Below are 20,977 nucleotides of genomic sequence, written 5' to 3'. Positions count from 1 at the left end.
ATCTTCATTAAGAAAAGGCATAAGATCATTACATGCAATCTTGGACCAATTAGTAAAGTCAAGATCAATTGAAAGCTTTTAATGCAGAAATTATTAATACAATTCCATAAGGCTTCCACAAATATGCCTTTTTGAAATAGAAACAGGGCTGCAATGTAACAATTCTTACATCTCGATTAAATTGGGAAATATGTATTATAGGTCCAATTAAAAACAAAAGCAAAAATTTTTTTGGTCGAATAAATTGGGGAATTTGTATCAGTTATGTTTCTTTAGAAAAAGTAACAAGTAGGATAGCATAAGATGCATAAGGTGAATAAGTACCTATTTAACTCAAATTCTGAACTACATCAATTCAAAAGAAAACCATGACTTGCGTTCCGAATCCAAAGCTAGTTCGAGGGTCTTGTAAAGGGTTTGACTTGGCATCTGGACTGCTATATCCTTCAATTTTAGTTTGTAAAGAACCACATTGATCATCTTCCAGTAGCTCAAAGACAATAGTGCGAGGCTAATTGTGATTAGTGCTGTTAATCGAGCCGAGTCGAGCCGAGTATCTGAACGCCGAGCTCGACTCGTGACGAATTCGAGCCAAGCTCGAGCTCGCTCGATAGCGCTAACGAGCCATAATATGCACTCGAACTCGACTCGAAAAAAGGAAATGTGACTCGAACTCGAGCTCGAGCTCGACTCGTTTATCACAAACGAGCCAGGCTCGGATGAGCTCGAGCTCGAGCTCGAAATATCCATTCGAGCTCGAGGCTCGAGTTCGAGGCTCGATTTTAGACTCGAGTTCGAAGCTCGAGACTCGATTTTGAGGCTCGATTTCAAAATTCAACAATCAGTTATTACGAAGTCCTGCTCCAGCATATCCAGATTTAGGCTATCCAAAATCAACAAAAAATATTAGGATTGGCAACCAATGCCATTCACATTCAACAATACACAAACTCTAACCACATTTCATCCAAGACAAATAAGACCATAACATCCATGATCCATACAACACAAACTCCAGGGGCTGCAGTCAACAAATACACAAACTACAGTCTAATTCCATATGAGACAACATTCATAAGAGCCAATATACCATAACAGGTTTTGTCCAGCCAAATAAACGCACAAACTACAGCCAAATAACCATGTAAAACACTGCTACATAGCTTAAAAATTGTCCAACTTCAAACACCTGACAAGAAAAAGTACAACCCCTTCAGAAATCACAAGAAAAAGTACAGCTTCACAAGTCCAGCTTTACAAATCACAAGAAACAGCATCACATATTCCAGAAAACAGCCTTCAAATGTCCGGAAGATCAATTTCTTCAATTGTAGATGATTCGGAAACATCGAGTGGTTCCTACAAAACGAAAACAAGAAAGTTACAACTCCTAGCAAGATAAAATGAGCTGCCAAAATAAATAACTAATAGAGTATATATTATACTTACACGAGACTTGTTTTTTAACCCATGAAGATTGCGGATCCAATCATTCCCACAAAGTAGCATTTGAACCGTTTCAACGGACATAGAAGCACGCCTATCATCGATTATTCTACCACCAGCACTGAAAGTAGATTCGGACGCCACGGTTGTAACTGGAATAGCGAGTATATCACTTGCCAATCTTGACAATATAGGAAACCTCCACCTTTCCCCTTTCCACCAACCCAAGACATCAAGATTTGCATTTGCATCACAAACATATCTGCCCTCTTCCAAATAGACATCTAAATCTGATTTTTCAGGGGGAGCCTTGTCAATTTCACTAACAATCATCTGAAATTTTTCTTTCCCAGTTAGAACATTAACTCCAACCTTTTTAGCAGCCCTTTGAGTAGATTTACTTGAAATTTCCGAATGTTTTCTTTTTCCAGCTTCCCTTGGTGGTTCCTCACTATGAGATGAGATGTGAGCATCCACATATTCATTATAAAGGTCATAAAGAATGCATCTAATCTCATCAATGTTCCTAAGGGCTGCAACTTCTCCATAAATAACTGGGAAAGTATGATTAACAAGGACCATTTTGTACCTCGGATCAAGAATAGCACCCAAAGACATCAAAACATTGTTTTCACCCCAATACTTGTCAAATTTTTGTGTCATACTTTCAGCCATAAACCTAATATGATCAGAGAAATCGAGAGCTTTTTCATTTAATAGCTCTTTAATCCTATACAACTCTACAAGAAAAAGGTTAGCTGTTGGGTAATCGGATCCAGAAATAATATTGGTGATCTCATAAAAAATACCCAAAAATTTACATACTTCTTCAACTTTCATCCATTCAAACTCACTTGGGACATAGTGAAACCCAGGATCAATGTCCCCATACCTGGGAAATACATCCCTAAACTCTAGAGCTGAAGCCAACATCAAATAAGTGCTGTTCCACCTAGTTGGGCAGTCCAAAATGAGCTTTCTAGAAGGCAATTGAAGCTGTTTTTTTATTTTGGCAAATTCATTGAGGCGAGACTCTGAATTTTTCAAATATTTAATCCCCTCTCGAACAACATCAATCACATCAACAATTTGATTAAGCCCATCTTGAACAAGCAAATTAAGTATATGGGCACAACACCTAACATGAAAAATTTTTCCTCCAATGCTCAACCTTTTTCTTAGAGAGAAATCCTCTCTAACTCTCCTAATGCATACATCATTATAAGAAGCATTGTCCACAGTGATAGTAGAAACCTTATTTTCAATCCCCCACTCAAGAAAACACTTACTTAACGCATCAGCAATAATTACACCCGTGTGAGGAGGTGGGACATTACAAAAATTTAGAACCCGTTTTTGCAACACCCAATCACTATCAACAAAATGCCCAGTCACAACCATGTATTGAATTTTTTGACCAGATTTCCACAAATCTGTGGTTATACTAACCCTATTGGCACCTTTTAAGATATTTCTCAGCCTTCTCTTTTCAAGCATGAAAGCAGTCACACAATCTTCCTTTACTGTTTGCCGGTTAATCTTTTTATAAAATGGAGATGCAGCTTTCATGAACTTGTTAAAAACAACATGATCCAACATAGAGAAGGGATACTCATGTACAAGAACCATATGAGCTGCTAACTCTCGTACTTTAGCATGATCATAAGAGAAATTAGTTATAGAAGTTATACCATCCGAGGGGCCTTCGGTAAAGGATAACACTTGCTGCCTCTTTTGATTTTCCTCTCCAACAGCCAGCCTCTTTTGTAGGCAATTTTTGAGATGACGCTTGTGTTGAGAAGTAGCTCCAGATGGATTTTTGACAAATAGTTCTTTGCAGTGATTGCACTGCACTTTCAATGTTCCATCAGGTTGTTTTACTATAGTCATATCCTCCCATATTGTTGACTTCTTTTTCCGTTGTTTTTTTTCAAACGGATTTGCTCCTTCAACAGCACCTTTTTCCCCTGTTTCTGTTCCTTCATTCATCTGATCTAAGTGATCTAAGTCCAGCTCTTCTTCGCTCATCTCATCAGCATTAGACTCCACCTCAAGTTCTTGTTCGACATCTTCATTTCCAACCTCCATAATAGGACTTGTTGACGATCCTTGGTGACTGTACATACCTATTATTTAAAAGGAAAAATATACTTGAGTCAAGTCCATAAGGAACATATGCAGGAATATATGCAGTCAAGTCCATATGATATTTAATAACTATTTTCAGCTTGCTTTTCGCCATTTCTACAAATGCATGAATCCAAATTAGCAATAAAACCTGAAGTACCATTTATGCAACAAATAACAAACAATTTTAGAATCCAATATTAGTGGCCAATTAGACCTGAATTCAGAATAAATCTCTACAAATAAGATTAGTTAACTCTCCATTTCTCCTGAAAAAAGAGGAAAACAAGAAAGGTAGACAGAGAAGTATTTTCATCTATAGAGAAATTATCTAGAGAAGTAAATGGTGCCAGCCTGTGCTGCAGGTGCAATGCCATGAACAAAAAATTCCATCCTCATTCTCACGTGGTCGTGCACCCATGGCAAGGTTTAGCTTCTGCCTTGTGGATCCCTCGATGGGAAGCAAAAGAAAAGGAAAACAGCAAAACAAAAAAGAAAAAAAAAAAGAAAATCAAACATCCCTCTATGCAGCCAGTGCCTATATTATTCATTCAATAATTCATTTAACTCAATTCACACACACATAAATGGCCCCAAGACGAAAATATCAAACTAATCAAACACTTTGAAATTGAAATGAAATGAAATGAAAGGCCAATCAATCCCTGTGATAGTGCAACAGTTAGCTCACGAACATTGACATGTTTCATTCAAAAGATCAAAAATTTACCCAAAAAAAAAGAAGTATGCTGTCCAAATTAAGTCCGTAAGGCTTTGTGAGTCAAAAATAAACCACCCTTTAGAGAGGCTTTGCAGAGTTGAGGTTAAATTCTAAGATGAAAACTCTTAATTGGAAACCAAATTTGGCAGCTTTAGCTTTGAAGCACTAACATAACAGTCCCATATAACATGATGCTACCCAACTTGGCATTTGAATGACAAAATTTTTGAATTCTTCATAATTAATACAGTCAAAAACATTAAAAAGAGAAAATTGAAGTGTAATATAACGTCTGTGCGTATCAAACTTAAATTGGATTTTCAAGACAACGGTCTTCTTTCTGAAATTGCATAAGCTATCCGTTTTGGAATGTAAAAACATTACAAAATTAAAAAATTAACTAGTACAGAACAGAAATTACGGGTTTAATTAACCTACGAAAAATCAGAAATTACGGGTTTAGTTAACTAGTACAGAACAATGAAACCTAAAACCAGAAAAGAGACAAGAATGAACTCTTGTCATTCAGTATAATTAACCTACGAAAAGAGACGAGACTTACCAGAAATCACGAAGGATTAGAGAAACCAGTCAAATTGGACTGGTTTTGGCCCTGGCCGTGGCCGAGGTTGTTAATGGCAGAAAACAGAGGCTGTGGGCGGCAGTGGAGGCAGAGGTTGCTGTGGGTTGCGGCTGTGGAGTGCGGCTTGCTGTGGAGTGCGGGGTTACGGTGTTGCGGGGTTGCGGGCTGCGGGGTTGCGGTGTTGCGGGGCTGCGGGGGTTGCGGGGCTGCGGGGTTGCGGAGCTGCGGCGTTGCGGGGCTGTGGGTGCGGCTGTGGGTTACTGGTTGCGGGTTGCGGTGTTGCGGGGCTGCGGGGTTGCAGGGTTGCGGAGCTGCGAAGCTGCGGCGTTGCGGGGCTGTGGGTGCGGCTGTGGGTTACTGGTTGCGGGGCTGCGGGGTTGGAGGGTTGCGGAGCTGCGGCGTTGCGGGGCTGTGGGTGCGGCTGTGGGTTACTGGTTGCGGGGTGCAGCGGAGAGGGAGAGGCAGAAATGAAGAATGAGACGATGCAATATCAACCCTAGTCCAAATTTCTACTTGTTGGCTGCTAAAATGACAAAAATAACCTTCTTTGTCGAGCTCAACCGAGCTACTCGATAAAGAATCGAGTTCGAGCTTACTCGGCTCGATAACTAAACGAGTATTTGTCGAGCTCGAGCTCGGCTCGTTAATTGAAATTAACGAGCCGAGCTCGAGCCTTATCGAGCCGAGCCTTAACGAGCTTTCGAGCTGCTCGTTTCGCTTAACAGCTCTAATTGTGATATTTCCATCACCACATACCTCGACTAATTTTTTCACCATAAGGTGTCAGTTTAGATTCTTTATCCACTTCTTCACCTTGAAATCCATAAACAGTCTCCAATGACTTACCCAAAATCCATCAATAGTTGTGCAAAGAATAAACTGCTAAATAAATTTGAAAAAAAAAAGAAAGCAAAGAGAGAACAAAAACACTGAAACAATAACTCCTGCACATACCTTGAAGGCTGAAATAAGAAAAGTAGCCTCCTTATTTCGTTCTTCCTTTATCTAACAAAACTTTAGTGTAAACAAGCGTCGGCCAGATGAAGAATATAATTAAAACAACCTCATGGTAATAACATGAAAATGATTCAGAGAAAATTATTGAACTTATTCTCCATATTCTTCAACATTATTAACAGTTGCAAATGAAATATACAACCTACCATTCTTTCCTTGCTTTTTTTTTACATTAAAATAAAGGTCTATAGTTACATGAAGCCAGATGATATGTAGATTAATATCACAAGTTTTCCTCTCCTTTCTGAGTAAGACCCTTTTGATTTCATAGCCCTTTCAAGAATTCAATGTTTTCATTTAATGGTTCACAAACCTTACATGGTTTGAAATTTAACTACTTCAACCATTAACAGCCTAGAATTTAACCCCAAGCATTGAATAAATTGCGTAGATAGCATGCTTAGCAAAGCAAACATGACATTCTAGTCGTTAATCAAACAATTTTGATCCAAATCCAAGGAAAAAGGCCTCAAGATGGAATTCCACTCACTTGAGCTATAAAAAGTTGTCCAAAAAGTGCATTAGCTGGCTGCAAAAAGAAAAAAAAATGACAAAATCATTACCAACTAACTAAGAAAGTTTAACAAAAACAGTCAACCCACACCCTCTTACTTTGAATTTTTTACTTATAAAGAGTTATTGGCAATATCAACTGGAAAACAAAAATTTCTATGAACATGAAAAAAGAGGAAAGAAATTAAACCATTTCATCTAAGGAAATAATCACAAGTTTCAATGCAAAAAAGTGAAAGCATAAAATATTGGATCTTAAGTAAGGATAATTACTGAATGGAGTTGCTTAAAAAGACCTGACAATCTCATAATCATGACTTACACTGGAATTTTAGGAAATACTTCAATAAGAGGCAGATTGTCCTCTCCATAGTCCATTTCTTGAACATCTATGAAAGAGAAGTAAAGACAGGAGAAGATTATAGTTGACTCCAGGTAAAAAGAAAGAAAAAATAGAAAAACAGAGATCCTAAAAGTATTTACTTGAGCAAAGAATTTCCAATCATTCTTACTTGGTATCAAATCCCTATTCCTCAACCCATAGCAAACATATAAAACTTATTAGAGAATAAAATAAAATTTAATCAAGAGAAAAAAAGTATACATAGAACAAGACTGGAGAAGCTAGCAGTTTTCAGAGAGAAAGAAAGAAAGATAAGAACAGAAGAGACTTTTCAAATAGAAGCTTTGAGTCGGAGGGGATTGAGATATGGAAAATTATCTGATGGGAATTGATTAGTCTTGTCAGTATTGAGCCAAACCCCTCTATTGCAGATACAGGAATTTGAGGGAAGGCTTCTGGTTTTGTAACTCCCAGTACTTTAACTCGCCAGCAAAGAGGAAAACAATAACTTTTTGCACAGAAAGGAGATGGGAAAGATTTTTTTTTGACACAAAAGATAGGAGAGAGATGGCTCTGAGGTCTTTCTGTCAATTTTTCTCATAAAAAATCTGAGGTAAGATGACTCCAGAACACCTCTCCAAAAATAGTTGGATGTGTCAAAGAAGTGACTGTATTCTCAAATTCTAGAAAGAATTGTATGCCATTTATCTCAAAGTAGAGGCATCTTGTCCTCATATTTGAACATCTAAATGTGTTATATTTAGTACAAATTATCCATCCAGTTAAATAAATTAGGAGTTCTACCAAATTTTCTTCAAAAGTAACATGCCCTTCCTTTAAGTTCTTTCCTGCATAAAAAACTTCAACATAAATTGAAGGTCTCCATCACATTCACCTTTTTGAACCTATCAATTGGAATACCATCTTCATGTTTCTCACAAAATTTTCTGTTTAGGCTTACCTCAATTAAGTTCATTTTTACAAGTAAAAAAACTATCATAAGGTTCAGTTTTCCAGACTTAATCTAACTGAAATGTTACAAATCTAAGAGAACATCATGTTTTGTAAATATAGACTTAAGTCAACCAAAATTGATTTTCCTAATATGAATTTCCAAGCTATTAAACATCGTAGTCTATGATTCAAGAGGCAAAACTACAATTATGTAGCAATTTAATTCTTTTTTTGATCAAGGAATTGAAAATTTAAGGTGTTTATTAAAACAGTAACTTACTCATTATTTCAAGCAGGTGCTTAGAATGTAATATTTGAGAATCCTCATCTTGGACAAACCTTTAACCACCTACAAATAAGAAAACCATTTAGATTGCCATTGTAACAAAAAATTATATTGCTGAAGATACTCAGTTTAATATCCACTTAAGGTTCATAAAACGAATATTCAAGAGGTTTTACCAAGAAACAATTTATGTACTAAAACAAAATATTTCAACACAAAGCAATCAAAAGAATAGCATCACCCGATCTTTTGTAACTCATGGCCAATGACCAATGTGACCTGGAAGTTCCTGATTCTCAGAGAAGAAATTTATTAATTCTTCAAATGTTGAAAACCCTATGAAGAAAAAGGAATCGGAAGAACTGGAGCAAATAGAAAGATATTTTGAAGATGAAGAAATCTATTTTAAACAAGTGAATCTTTTTGCTTACCATATGGATTGCTTTTCTGATCAGGAGATCAACAAAACACCTGCATGAAAGACACCAAAGAAAAAGACTAAAAAGAAAACTCGAATGAGGTTTGAAAAGAGCAAAGGCCAAAGAAAAGTTATACCATCATTTGAGCTCTGAAAAAAGCAATTTAAAGTAAAATTAAATTAGAATGATAAAACAAAGCTTACGATTTTCCCCTCAGCAGTTGTCTTTTACGGGTGGCCATTTTCCTCCCTGTTGCAGAAGAAATCCAAGAAAGGCAAAAGCGGAAAGAAAAATGGAACAATAAAACACCAAGTAGGTAAAAAAAATAAAGTAAATAAATACTCTACAAGCCAGCTAATCATCAATTATTCACCATCTCCGACCATATTAAAAGTTTTTTGTTCAAACTAAAAATAAAAATTTAATGATAAAACTGAAATGAAACAAAGACATTAATCATGGAAAGAAAGGGGAAGAAAAATACCATATCTGTATTCTACAAATTCATATAGACAGTGGAGATGAAATATTAACCTTTCACTTCCTCGTTGTTTCAGAAAAGGACCAAAAAAAAAGAAGGGGGAAGAATTGATTGTTTTTAGCCAAGGAAATATCAGGCAAAATGGCAGAAAAATAGAAAAAATCAGCTATAATTACTTGAGGTATGGAGAGAGGGAGATGAAGGAGAACAGGAGGGAGAAATCGACAAAGGGAGGAGAGAAAGATTACCAGTCCCTTTGCAGTCTTGAGCCCACCGTCCATCAACTCAATCAGAAGGAAAAAAATCTGGACCCCCCCCCCAAATTGAGAACTTTAAGACAAAGAGCCTCTTTAAGAAGAAGAGAGAGGCTGAAAGATGAAGAAAACCATCTTACTCATTGTTGTTCTTAGACAGAGACTGAAAGATGAAGAAGGAGAGAGAGACTTGTTCAAAGAGGTTTAGAGAGTGACGGTCGATGAACAAAGAGGGAATGAGGAGACTTTTGACGCATCGAGCCCAACCCCCTGTCAAATCCCACCAAAAAAAGCTGTTACAGAGAGAGAAGGTCTACCCATTTGACTACCACCAATAAAAAGCCGGGAAAAGAAAAAAAAATCAAAGGCACATGTGACCAGATTTTAGCGGAACACTTCCCCCGGCAAACAACAAACAATGAAACAAAAGGATTGCTAAATGTCTGAGCAAGCAAACAAAAGAATTCAAGCGTGGAACGGACGACCATCAATTGGAAATTTGCACGGGCGGATGACCACCAATCAACCAATAGCAACGCGCCACGTTTGCAATCACAACCCAATTGAAAACAATGGCATTCCCCAATAGACTAGATATGTTAATAAAGATTGAGTTGCAAAATGAATTAACATATTCAATATTTGAATTGAGCTCGATTTGCTAACATGTTTTTCGAATTTGGTTCGTCAATGATAAATCAAGCGAAACATGCATGAGAAATATATAATGCTTGTTAATGTACCAAATTTGGCAAAAATCTTAGGTAAATAAAATGGCATCAAACTTTAGTTTTATATGAAAAAATTTCAAGCTACAAGAGTCCCGATATAACAAAAATTTGTTTAAATCCGACTCGACAAATAAATAACTCAAGATTAAAGATAATTTCAAACTCGTCAAAGAAGATTGAAGTGTAAATACTAAATATTTGGCTTAATTAGGATCGTTTTCACCAATTTAAGGAGTAATAAAGTAGAGTGTAAAGTTCAAATGGTCGAAGTAAAATTACATAATCAGCGGCATTGTAGGATAAAATTGAAATGGTAAAAAAAAAAACGTCAGACTAAGAGAGCATCAGGGCAATTTTCAACAAATAAATATTGATGAGTGCAAAATAAAACAAGGATAAACAAACAGACACTACAAGAAAAATGTCCTATTATGACATACCTATAAGGACACTTTTTTGTAAGTGTCATTTTACATCTTTTATGAAGACATAAAAAAGTGAGTGTCATAATAAAATAACATGAACCAAATACCATTGCACTTTGTTTTATATTTTTTCTAAATTGAAAAAATTGATATGTCAAATTAGAATAGCTATTAGGGCATTACTTGTGAATGTCAGCAGAAGTAATAGGAAATTGAGATAGAAACGACGTAGTTTTGTCACTGGTATAAAAGAAATGGTGAGAAAGCGTGGGGAAAAGAAAAAAAAGAACACGGCAAGGAAAATTTTGCCGCTTCACTAAAAGTTTGCCCAATACATTTCTCTTTGAAAGGTCCGCCTCTTACAATTCACACCAAAAAGGTCCACCAGTTTCTTCTCCAACTCTAAACCCATGGACACTATTCACAAAATCCATCATCGTCAAAATCAATCTTCCTTTTCTGCCTCTTTTTCATTCTTTAATCCCTACCCTCTCTCTTTCTATCTTGAGTTTTTAGATGCACTCCAATTTTACCAGAAGAAGAGAAGGATGGTATAGCGGTTAAAAGGTAAGTGTATTATGGGTTTTTGAAAATCATATGCTTTGCCTGCCCTATGTGAATAATTGCAATTTGTTTGTCAGTATTGTCTTGCAAAATTGAAGGTTTGAGGTATGGGTAATAGTTATTCATGTGATGGAGGATTGCAATCCTTCAATTTGAAATATATATATATAATAATAATAATAATAATAATATAGAGCACTGAAACAATAATGAAAGCGTAAGAGGGTCTTTGTTAAATTCAGCTCCTGAAAAATGTAAAACCAATTTCTTGTTTGGAGTTTTGAACTCTATCCCCATCAAGGTAATTATTCCCAGCCTTGACAGGCATTGCCGCACACATTTAACCAACCCTTTTGGGTTCAAGGGAGCTTTGATTTATAGAAATCTAGAAAGGCTGTTACCAAATACGGTCTGTTAATGGAGAAGCATATTTATGTTTGGCAAAAGGAGACAGCTAGCCACCTTAAGAGTTCCATGCTCTTCGTTTTTTTTTATATATATATATAATGCAACAATATCTCAAATAACCCTTTGCTTTCTTAATAAAATCATGATTCCATGGAAAAACGGATAATTAGTATGTTCACCTAATAATGATAATAATAATAATAATAAAGTGTATAAAAATAGTGGCAGAGGTTCTTTTTTTAAATTCAAGTACAAAAGCGGAAGGGAAAAGGGGAAAAATGGATGTCTGAGAATTGAATCAGGACATTATGATTATGTAGTTAATGCTTTTCTCAACCGAGTTGGATCTTGGGAATTGGTTTCTAATCCTACATTAGTGCAACTGGGCTGGTACAAAATATAGGATATAGAACCTCGGGTGCTTTACTTCTACTGACTAGTAACTACTGAGAATGTCGAAGATGGTGTACTGTTCATGTCATTTGGTTTCGAAAAAACATGTAAAATTTGGCAAAGTCAGAGCCAGTGAATTGGGAAGAAAGTTAACTGTTAACAATTGTTTGAGTTCTAGTTGAGTTTCCAAACTTGATTCATATTATGGTAATATGGCAATTAAGTTTACCAGAAAAATAATTGGCACCAATACAAAGCTTTCTAAATTTTAACTTGTAAAGCGAATTGAACCCTCAAACATGAACATACAATCTTTTTATTTCTTGAGTTTAGATAAAATTCCTGCTATCCCAGTGCTTTTCATGAAAATGTTATTCAATGAGAATAATTTGCATTTGTGGTTTTTGTGTTCAAATGGGGAAAATGTGCATGCCTTGGATCATTTTCATGCATATGTTGGTGCATTTATATATGTACATAGAGAAAGTATATTCCTTGGATAGCCACTGATTTAGTTGGAAAATTAAAATCGATGCTCAAATTAGACAAAAAAATTTAAAAGAACTAATCATAGATATAAACAATTAATCAACATCTCTAAAAAAGATAAGTTTAAAACTCTTTTATATTTGTTTGTTCTGTCTGCTTCAGAATAATTAGGAAAAGTCATTCAGTACTTTTGGTTCTTTCTCATTTTTTAAAATATTCTTCAAGAAATTTGCAAGCTGACGTTATTTTTCTTCTTGAATAATTAGAGAATTACGTATACCACCTATTCAAAATCTTATACAATTATTAAAATTTTACTTAAGTTCATTAATGTTTCACCACAGGCTTGAATTGAAGATAGCTATCTGTGAAAAGCAATCATTTTGAAGACGTTGCACATTGATTTCGCTAGAGGTACAAGCCAACTTATATTCTTGTGTTCTTTTTTATTAGAAATTAGATTAAGTTACATATGTGATATTAACTTTGTTCATTTGTTTGAACCTGTAATGTACATTCATTTTCATCTTTTGGTCATTTGGATTCTTAATTTCTTTTTTAAACTGGAGTGTCATTGCAGTGGATATATTATATGACATGCAAATTTTATTCTTAACATTGATTCGTGTAAAAAACTGTTTACTTGGTGACACGTGATAAATGGCTAGTGGTGGAAAACATTTGGGGTTCGGTCTGTTTGCTCATGTCTTGTGCTTTTATCTCAAATAGTGACCTTCTTGTTGACTTCCAAATAGCTTCTTGGTATCCTAATAATTTTTTTGTTGTATGAGTGATGCTCTTTGTTAATATTATTCTTAATTGCTTTCTTTTGCTTATATATGTATATGTATATGTATGTATGTATATATTTTAAGGTTAAATTTGTCATGGTTACAGAATATGGATAAAACTTGGATGCAAAAGAATAGATGAAGCAAAGAATATTGGGATGGTTTGTAAAAATTCTTAGATTATGCATTCCAGAATTCAAGTATAAATGGGATGATATTATGTTGTAAAGAATGTAAGTGTGGTGTATGTATTACTTGGGAGAATGCAGAACTTCATTTGAAAGTTTATGGTTTTGTTAAAGGACATTGGGCAGCTCATGGAGAATTTGTTTACTCTAGTGCACCAAAACCTACTTCCCATGATATCTCACATGGGGTACGGGATGAACTTGATGACATGCATGGTTTGGTTCATGATGCATTGGGAATTCTTGAACAAGATCATACAAGGATAGATGGAACTGAATACAAAAGCCAGTTGCCCAATGTAGAAGCTGAAAAGTTTTACAATCTAATTGATAATTCTAACAAAGAGCTTTACGCTGGATGTAAAAGATTCTCAAAACTTTCCTTTATGATTCGGTTGCTTCACATCAAATGCCTTGGTAAACTCAGCAACAAAATTTTTGATATGTTACTTGATTTGTTGAAATAAGCCTTTCCAGATGTGATGGATGGTTTGCTCATAAGACAAGGAAGAAATCGTATGCTCAAATTCGAAAGAAATTGGTAAATCTTTTTAACCTTTTAGTTTCATTTAGTTTTTTCTTGTATCACCTAGTGGTCTTATGAAGACTTCATTTTTTATAGATGAAAAAATTAGGTCATCTCCCATCACGAGTTGACATGTTCGAACACTGTTATACTGACTCAAACGGAAACCCGGGAAATGATGACGTTACAGCTACATTAGTAAGTTACTAATTAGTTGATGAAATTAGTACTCTAAATGACTTAAATTGTCTACTAACTTAAGACCGATTTTATTTTCATTGATGTAAGATAATCGATTTTAGTAATATTGAACTTTTTCTGGATTTTGAATACAGCCAGCTTTGAAGGAAAAAGTTAGCCAACTTCCCCCTGGTTCTAATGATGATGTTGCTCGTAATGATGCATTTTCCCAAGTATTTGGGGAAGTGTATTCTTCAACATAACCCTTCTAATTCTGATCCAATGGTTATATTAAGTGGTTAAAAAAAAAAAAAGAAGACCCTTGGTTCCAATTGCATTTACAACTAAAATGGCTGAAAAGACTGAAAGTATACATTTTTTTAATGTTCAACAGCTACTTTGAAACAAAATTTAGATTAGGGACCAAAACTTGACAATGGAAGTAATTTAAAGGTGTTCTATACACTTTATCCCTTGTTTGTGGCACTAATGACTAAATTTGACGGGAATCCTTAAACGTGACACTTTTTTATTGAGGGGCTTATTTGCGAAACTACATTATTGAGGGGTCAAAAGAGTGCAAAGAAAATAGTTTAGTGGTCAATCGGATGGTTTCCTAAAAAAAAAAAAAAAGTTATAACAAAGACGACATGTTATATGCCCATTTGATTAAAAATTTACATGATAAATTAGTTTCTTGTCTAACCTATGAACGTTACGAGCTCGAACATGACTTTGAACCGTGTTTTTTTTTTTTTTCAAAGGGACTTTGAACCACGTTCAAAATAGCAAGCACAGTTGGAAATTCAGAATCAATACTTAGACCCTGTATAGCTTTGAGCAACTGCTGGCCTTTGTACTCCCGGAATTTTACGTGCTCTACTAAAGCTGAACTGACCTTCATGATCATGAACAAAGATGAACCCACTTGTCACTATCATGAGCCCAGCAAACAGCCCTACGCCAGCAGCTCCCAAGTCCCTGAATATGGCCCCAGAAGAATCAATTATCAGCTGCCTTTCACATGGAGCAGTCCGAGAGGACTCTGCTGTCCTCTGGTTCGTCTCTACTTCCTGCACTGTATTAGCATGTTTGAAGTTATTAAACTTACTGTTCATTGTCAACATCTGATAAATTGGATTGGCCGCACAAAGAATAGAATTAAAACTTTAAAAACTGGAATACAAATGGAAGCACAAAGTCAAACACCAGTAATATATGGTTTGCTATCTCCGATGACTCATTAACTAACACACTCAGAAGTTTAGAAAATTATCCATTAAGCATCCACAAGAACATGGAGCACCAGCACTTTCTCATCACTGCTCTACCATCTCAAGGCCACATCAATCCTACTCTTCAGCTAGCTAAAAACCTTGCACGAACAGGTGCCCAAGTCACCTTTGCCACCACGGTTTATGGATTTAGCCGCATTAGAAACCTTCCAGCCTCTGGTTGTCTCTCCTTTGCATCCTTCTCCGATGGATATGATGATGAAAAGTCTCAGAAAAACCGCGATTTCACGAGCTTTTCATCTGATACAAAGCGTTTCGGTTATAAAGACCTTACCAAGTTGATCCAAACTACATCCAAGGAGGGTCGTCCAGTTACCTTCTTAATCTACACAGTTATGCTGCCTTGGGTGGCAGAAGTGGCGCGCGAGATGCATATTCCATCGGCTTTCTTAGCTATCCAAAGTGCCACCACATTTGCCATCTATCACAGGTACTTCAATAGCCATGATGGTTTTTATGATGGAGTTCGTGAAGTTGAGTGTTCTTCAATTTCCATCAAATTGCCTGATCTTCCCTTGTTCGAAAAGGAGGATTTGCCCACCTTTCTCTTACCTAATGATCAGTTCTTTGCTTTTACAGTTCCTTTTTTTCATGAACATATAAAGATCTTAGAGCAAGACTCTAAACCTTGTGTACTAGTCAATACTTTTAACGAGTTGGAAGAATCATCAATCAAAGCTGTTGATGATATGAATCTGATCCCAATTGGACCTTTGATTCCTTCAGCTTTTTCTGATCGCAATGATTTGACTGATAAATCTGTCGGTGTCGACTTATTTGACACCCCCTCAAAAGGCTTTCTCCAATGGTTGGACTCAAAGCCAGAAAGGTCAGTGGTTTATGCATCATTCGGAAGCCTTGTGACATTAAAGAAAGAAGAAAAGATGGAGATTTTGCATGGATTAAAGGAAGCTGGAAGGTCTTATTTGCTCGTGTTACGAGCAGATAACGAACAGGAAGAAGAAGTAAAGGCAGTGGTAGAAAATATTTCAAGTGAAGAGGGGATGATAGTGCCATGGTGTTCACAAATGGAGGTACTCTGTCACAGATCAATAGGGTGTTTTCTCACACACTGTGGGTGGAATTCAACACTGGAGAGTATTGTTGCTGGGGTTCCAATTGTGGGATGTCCACATTTATCTGATCAGACAACAAATGCAAAGTTGATCGAGAAAGTTTGGGGTATTGGGGTGAGAGCAAAAGCTAATGAAGAAGGGGTGGTGGAAAGAGCAGAGATCAGGAGGTGCTTGGATACTGTGATGGGAGGTGGTGAAAAAGGGGAAGAAATAAGAAGAAATTCTGCTAAATGGAGATGTATGGCGATTGAGGCTGTGAAGGAAAATGGATCTTCACATAACAATTTCAGAAACTTCTTGCAGAAATTAGAGTAAGGAGACAAGGATATGATGATTTTGAGTCTGAGTTTATGAAGTGATCATCAATTGAACCTTTTGTCATTTGTCATGACTAACATGCCAATTGAATTTATTGCTCATCTTTCTGTTGTATTGGTCGCGTCTTACATGATCAAATTGAATTATGTTTCCAAGAATTATTTAAATCACTTACCAAGACCGATGAAAAAGGAAAAAGATTTAGGGTAAATTACATATAACCCCCATAGTGGTGCATAATGCCAGATAACCCCTTTAAGGTTTCAAAATCGTCATATAACTCTCCTATGATTTTATGTAAAGTAGAAAATAGATGAAATGTACAATTAATTACAGCAGTTGAACAGGAGATGCTCCAAAAGTGTGTGTGATATGATCATAATATCTGCTTAACCCCATTATGGTTTACATAAACATCCATTACACCGCTTTTTAGTTTTTGCATTTATCTACATAATTCCTATGTGATTTTATATAAGGTGATTAAGTCATCATTTGATTTAGCATTTAAATAAGAATATTACTTGTATTTCAACTAACGACGCTATATAGGTTATTTTTCATTAAGTTTCCACTTTATATGAAATTATTGAGGGTTTAAAATGTTAGAGGAATCATGTGATAATAAATGAAATCATAAGGGATTTATTTGTAATTTACCGAAGATTTATGTTGTTCCTAATCCAATCGCTCGAGCACCTTCTTCACATCAGAAAAGTTGAAGTTTTTTATTTAACCAATTAGACAACAGGTGAGTGCAATAACAACTTAGGTAACAGCTGATTAGTAAAATTATAGGACTATTTTAAATTTGTACCCCTAACATTGTGCCTCATACTCTCCTTGCATCTTAAACTTTAATTTTTGAATATTGCACCCTAAGCTCACATATTCTTGCCATTAGAATCCCATTGTTAATATATCATAAGAAAAATTAGCGGAAGTTGCACACAACATGCCGTTTTATCAATTCCACATTTGTAAAAGGACTTATTCCACTTTCCACCATAAACTTTAATTCCTTACGTATTGTACACTAAACTCATAAATATGTCCTATTCAAGTTCAATTGTTAACAATGTAAGTAAAACCAATGAAAAGAAATCTCCATAGTCCATTTCTCAGAGGTCTCAATATTGTTCACTCCTTGTGTTTGTCAGAAAAAAGCGAACTAAAAATGAACACCTAGTGGATCATAAATAGCAAATGCATATTCTTGTTCTTTTTTTGGCTTATTTTTTCTCATAAATTACAAATTAATCCAAGAAGTTGAACGTGATGGCTTATGCAACTTATGCAACTTGACACGCACTGACTAATTCTATCCAAATCATAAGAAAATATGTTTTATTGATGCCACAGAAAATATGTTCGTCAATGAAGTCAGTCGAGTAGGTAAAGAATTAGGCGAACTAGTCTTATTTTTTGTGAAGAGTAGAAAGACAGTATACTTCAGTGATTGGTTGGTTGGTATATAGTATACTTTTTAACGTTTGAAACGTAGTTGGCCCCTTTTATTTTATGTTACACGTTCCAATCATGAATTGTGGAAAATGTGGTTTATGGAGAAAAGCATCAACGCACAGGAACCGGATCAAGTGAACGAAGCTAGTCAAGATGCATACTTCCAAACACAACTCACAAATTGAAGCGTAAAAGTCATTAACACAAGTTTGAATATAAGCTTTGCAATCTCCTCATCAGTCAATAACCAATACGCGCAAAAGATTAGGAAATAATTGAGCATCCACCATGAACATCAAGCACCAGCACTTTCTCATCACTGCTCTACCAGCCCAAGGCCACATCAACCCTACTCTTCAGCTAGCAAAAAACTTGGCAAGAGCCGGTGCACAAGTCACCTTTGCCACCACGGTTTATGGCCTTAGGTGCATTAAAAACCCTCCAGCCTCTATTGGTCTCTCCTTTGCATCCTTTTCGGATGGCTATGACGATGAAGAACCTATGAAAAACCGCAATCCCGGGCCTTATTTATCAGATGTTAAGTGTTACGGTTCTAAAGACCTTACCAAGTTGATCCAATGTTCATCCAATGAAGGCCGACCAGTGACCTTCTTAATCTACACTGTGTTGCTGCCTTGGGTGGCAGAAGTGGCGAGTGAAATGAATATTCATTCGGCGCTTTTGGCTATCCAGTGTGCCACCTCGTTTGCCATATACCACAGGTACTTCAATAGCCATGATGGAATTTATGATGGAGTTCGTGAAGTTGATTGCTCTTCAATTTCCATAAAATTGCCTGACCTTCCCTTGTTGCACAAGGAGGATTTGCCGACCTTTCTCTTACCGAATGATCCATTATTTGCTTCTGTAGTTCCTTTTGTTCATGAAAATATTAAAATCTTAGAGCAAGACTCAGAAGCTTGTGTGCTTGTCAACACTTTTAACGAGTTAGAAGAAGCATCAATCAAAGCTGTTGATGGAATGAATTTGATCCCACTTGGACCTTTGATTCCATCAGCCTTTTGTGATGGCTACGATTCATCTGATAAATCTGTTGGTGGCAACTTATTTGACATCCCGGAAAATGACTGTCTTCAATGGTTGGACTCAAAACCAGAAAGGTCAGTGGTTTATGCATCATTCGGAAGCCTTTTGAGTTTAAAGAAAGAAGAAAAGATGGAGATTTTGCATGGATTAAAGGAAGCTGGAAGGTCTTATTTGCTCGTGTTACTATCAGATAACGAACAGGAAGAAGAAGTAAAGGCAGTGATAGAAAATATTTCAAGTGAAGAGGGGATGATATTGCCATGGTGTTCACAAATGGAGGTACTCTGTCACAGGTCAATAGGGTGTTTTCTCACACACTGTGGGTGGAATTCAACACTGGAGAGTATTGTTGCTTGGGTTCCAATTGCGGGATGTCCACATTTTTCTGATCAGACAACGAATGCAAAGTTGATTGAGGAAGTTTGGGGTATTGGGGTGAGAGCAAAAGCTAATGAAGAAGGGGTGGTGGAAAGAGCAGAGATCAGGAGGTGCTTGGATACTGTGATGGGAGGTGGTGAAAAAGGGGAAGAAATAAGAAGAAATTCTGCTAAATGGAGGTGTATGGCGATTGAGGCTGTGAAGGAAAATGGATCTTCACATAACAATTTCAGAAACTTCTTGCAGAATTTGGAGTGAGACTGATACTAATTTCTTGTAAAAGGGCTGTGTTTGAGTTTCAGTCCATCAAAATCATAGGTTTTTTGTAATCATGTATTGATGATTGAATAAATTACAATACCTATTTAATTGTTGAAAACTCCTTTAAAAAAAAAAAAAAAAAAGCTGCTTGGGACCGCATACAGCTTTAAATGTGGATTTCCTTCTTTCAACAAAAAAACAAAAATTTTTTGTGGATTTCCTGCACTTGACTTTTTGAAAATTGCAATGGCCTCCCTTTGACTCAGTCTTTTCCGTGTTCCGAAGTGCTACGTAAGCACAGACGTTTCTTCGCCATAGTGGCTTAACAATGTAAACGTGCACTAATAGGGGTTGTAAAGATTGAGTTGCAAAATGAATTAACATATTCAATATTTGAATTGAGCTCGATTTGCTAACATGTATTTCGAATTTGGTTCGTCAATGATAAATCAAGCGAAACATGCATGAGAAATATATAATGCTTGTTAATGTACCAAATTTGACAAAAATCTTAGGTCAATAAAATGGCATCAAACTTTAGTTTTATATGAAAAAATTTCAAGCTACAAGAGTCCCTATATAACAAAAATTTGTTTAAATCCGACTCGACAAATAAATAACTCAAGATTAAAGACAATTTCAAACTCGTCAAAGAAGTATTGAAGTGTAAATACTAAATATTTGGCTTAATTAGGATCGTTTTCACCAATTTAAGAAGTAATAAAGTAGAGTGTAAAGTTCAAATGGTCGAAGTAAAATTACATAATCAGCGGCATTGTAGGATAAAATTGAAATGGTAAAAAAAAAAACGTCGGACTAAGAGAGCATCAGGGCAATTTTCAACAAATAAATATTCATGAGTGCAAAATAAAACAAGGATAAACAAACAGAAATTGCCCTATTAAATATATTCCCTCCATCTCACTTTGATGGTTTTGATTTTTTTCACATAATTTAAGAAAAATTAGTTAATTTTATTAGAAAAATAAAGGAAAAATCGTTCAAAACGTCCCTCACATTTTGCAAAAAGACTTTTTTCGTCCCTCATTTTTAAAAATGTATTTTTACATCCCTTATAAATTCACATTGATCAAATCTGGTCCTTATCTAGGTTTCCGACTAATTTTTTGTTGGAATCCACCACGTGCCTTGCACGTGATCATTTTTAAAGGGTAAAATTGTTACATCAAAATTTACATCATCCAATCCATAGTCTCTCACATTTCATAAAATGAATTTTTTTGTCCTTCACATTTCACAAAATGAATTGTTTTGTCCCTCATATTTTACAAAATAAAT

General features: G+C 35.8%; 3 protein-coding genes and 1 long non-coding RNA gene across 12 annotated transcripts; 3 read left to right on the top strand and 1 right to left on the bottom strand.

The window, feature by feature from the left end:
* Positions 1-893: 893 nt before the first annotated feature.
* Positions 894-9,540, bottom strand: LOC113736473 (zinc finger BED domain-containing protein RICESLEEPER 2-like). 9 transcript variants are annotated; one of them, XM_072084686.1, is made up of 11 exons: positions 9,139-9,524; positions 8,613-8,658; positions 8,422-8,461; positions 8,232-8,279; positions 7,985-8,053; positions 6,730-6,796; positions 6,385-6,423; positions 5,832-5,882; positions 4,857-5,690; positions 1,450-3,572; positions 894-1,359 (listed from the first exon to the last, which is right to left on the bottom strand). In XM_072084686.1, the coding sequence occupies exons 10-11, from the start codon at positions 3,568-3,570 to the stop codon at positions 1,300-1,302; spliced, it is 2,181 nt and encodes a 726-aa protein (XP_071940787.1). In that variant the 5' UTR covers positions 3,571-3,572; positions 4,857-5,690; positions 5,832-5,882; positions 6,385-6,423; positions 6,730-6,796; positions 7,985-8,053; positions 8,232-8,279; positions 8,422-8,461; positions 8,613-8,658; positions 9,139-9,524; the 3' UTR covers positions 894-1,299. The 9 variants fall into 9 exon arrangements, 8 of the variants coding, with proteins under 8 accessions (XP_071940787.1, XP_071940784.1, XP_071940788.1 ...); XM_072084683.1 differs by having other exon boundaries at positions 4,857-6,423; positions 8,232-8,326; XM_072084687.1 differs by lacking the exons at positions 4,857-5,690; positions 5,832-5,882.
* Positions 9,541-10,597: 1,057 nt separating this feature from the next.
* On the top strand, positions 10,598-13,239 carry LOC140038962 (uncharacterized). The gene is made up of 3 exons (XR_011842475.1): positions 10,598-10,867; positions 12,499-12,568; positions 13,052-13,239. It is a non-coding gene; the product is annotated as an uncharacterized lncRNA (long non-coding RNA).
* Positions 13,240-15,011: 1,772 nt separating this feature from the next.
* Positions 15,012-16,686, top strand: LOC113736899 (UDP-glycosyltransferase 75C1-like). The gene has a single exon (XM_027264101.2). It carries the CDS (start codon positions 15,137-15,139, stop codon positions 16,523-16,525), a length of 1,389 nt encoding a protein of 462 aa, XP_027119902.1. The 5' UTR covers positions 15,012-15,136; the 3' UTR covers positions 16,526-16,686.
* Positions 16,687-18,126: 1,440 nt separating this feature from the next.
* Positions 18,127-19,796, top strand: LOC113737222 (UDP-glycosyltransferase 75C1-like). Its single transcript, XM_027264483.2, has one exon. It carries the CDS (start codon positions 18,281-18,283, stop codon positions 19,673-19,675), a length of 1,395 nt encoding a protein of 464 aa, XP_027120284.1. The 5' UTR covers positions 18,127-18,280; the 3' UTR covers positions 19,676-19,796.
* The last annotated feature ends 1,181 nt before the right edge of the window (positions 19,797-20,977 follow it).

This window comes from Coffea arabica, chromosome 3e, assembly GCF_036785885.1.
Source record: "Coffea arabica cultivar ET-39 chromosome 3e, Coffea Arabica ET-39 HiFi, whole genome shotgun sequence".
Taxonomy (NCBI): Eukaryota; Viridiplantae; Streptophyta; class Magnoliopsida; order Gentianales; family Rubiaceae; genus Coffea; species Coffea arabica.
The sequence above is the reverse complement of the archived record's forward strand: the minus strand, read 5'-3'. Positions and strand labels throughout refer to the sequence as shown.

Coding starts and splice junctions, on each gene's coding strand:
- LOC113736473 (XM_072084684.1), bottom strand. CDS start 3,570: ATGTACAGTCACCAAGGATCGTCAACAAGTCCTATTATGGAGGTTGGA. Junction 1,360..1,449: donor GGTTAAAAAACAAGTCTCGT/GTAAGTATAATA, acceptor TTCGTTTTGTAG/GAACCACTCGATGTTTCCGA.
- LOC113736899 (XM_027264101.2), top strand. CDS start 15,137: ATGGAGCACCAGCACTTTCTCATCACTGCTCTACCATCTCAAGGCCAC.
- LOC113737222 (XM_027264483.2), top strand. CDS start 18,281: ATGAACATCAAGCACCAGCACTTTCTCATCACTGCTCTACCAGCCCAA.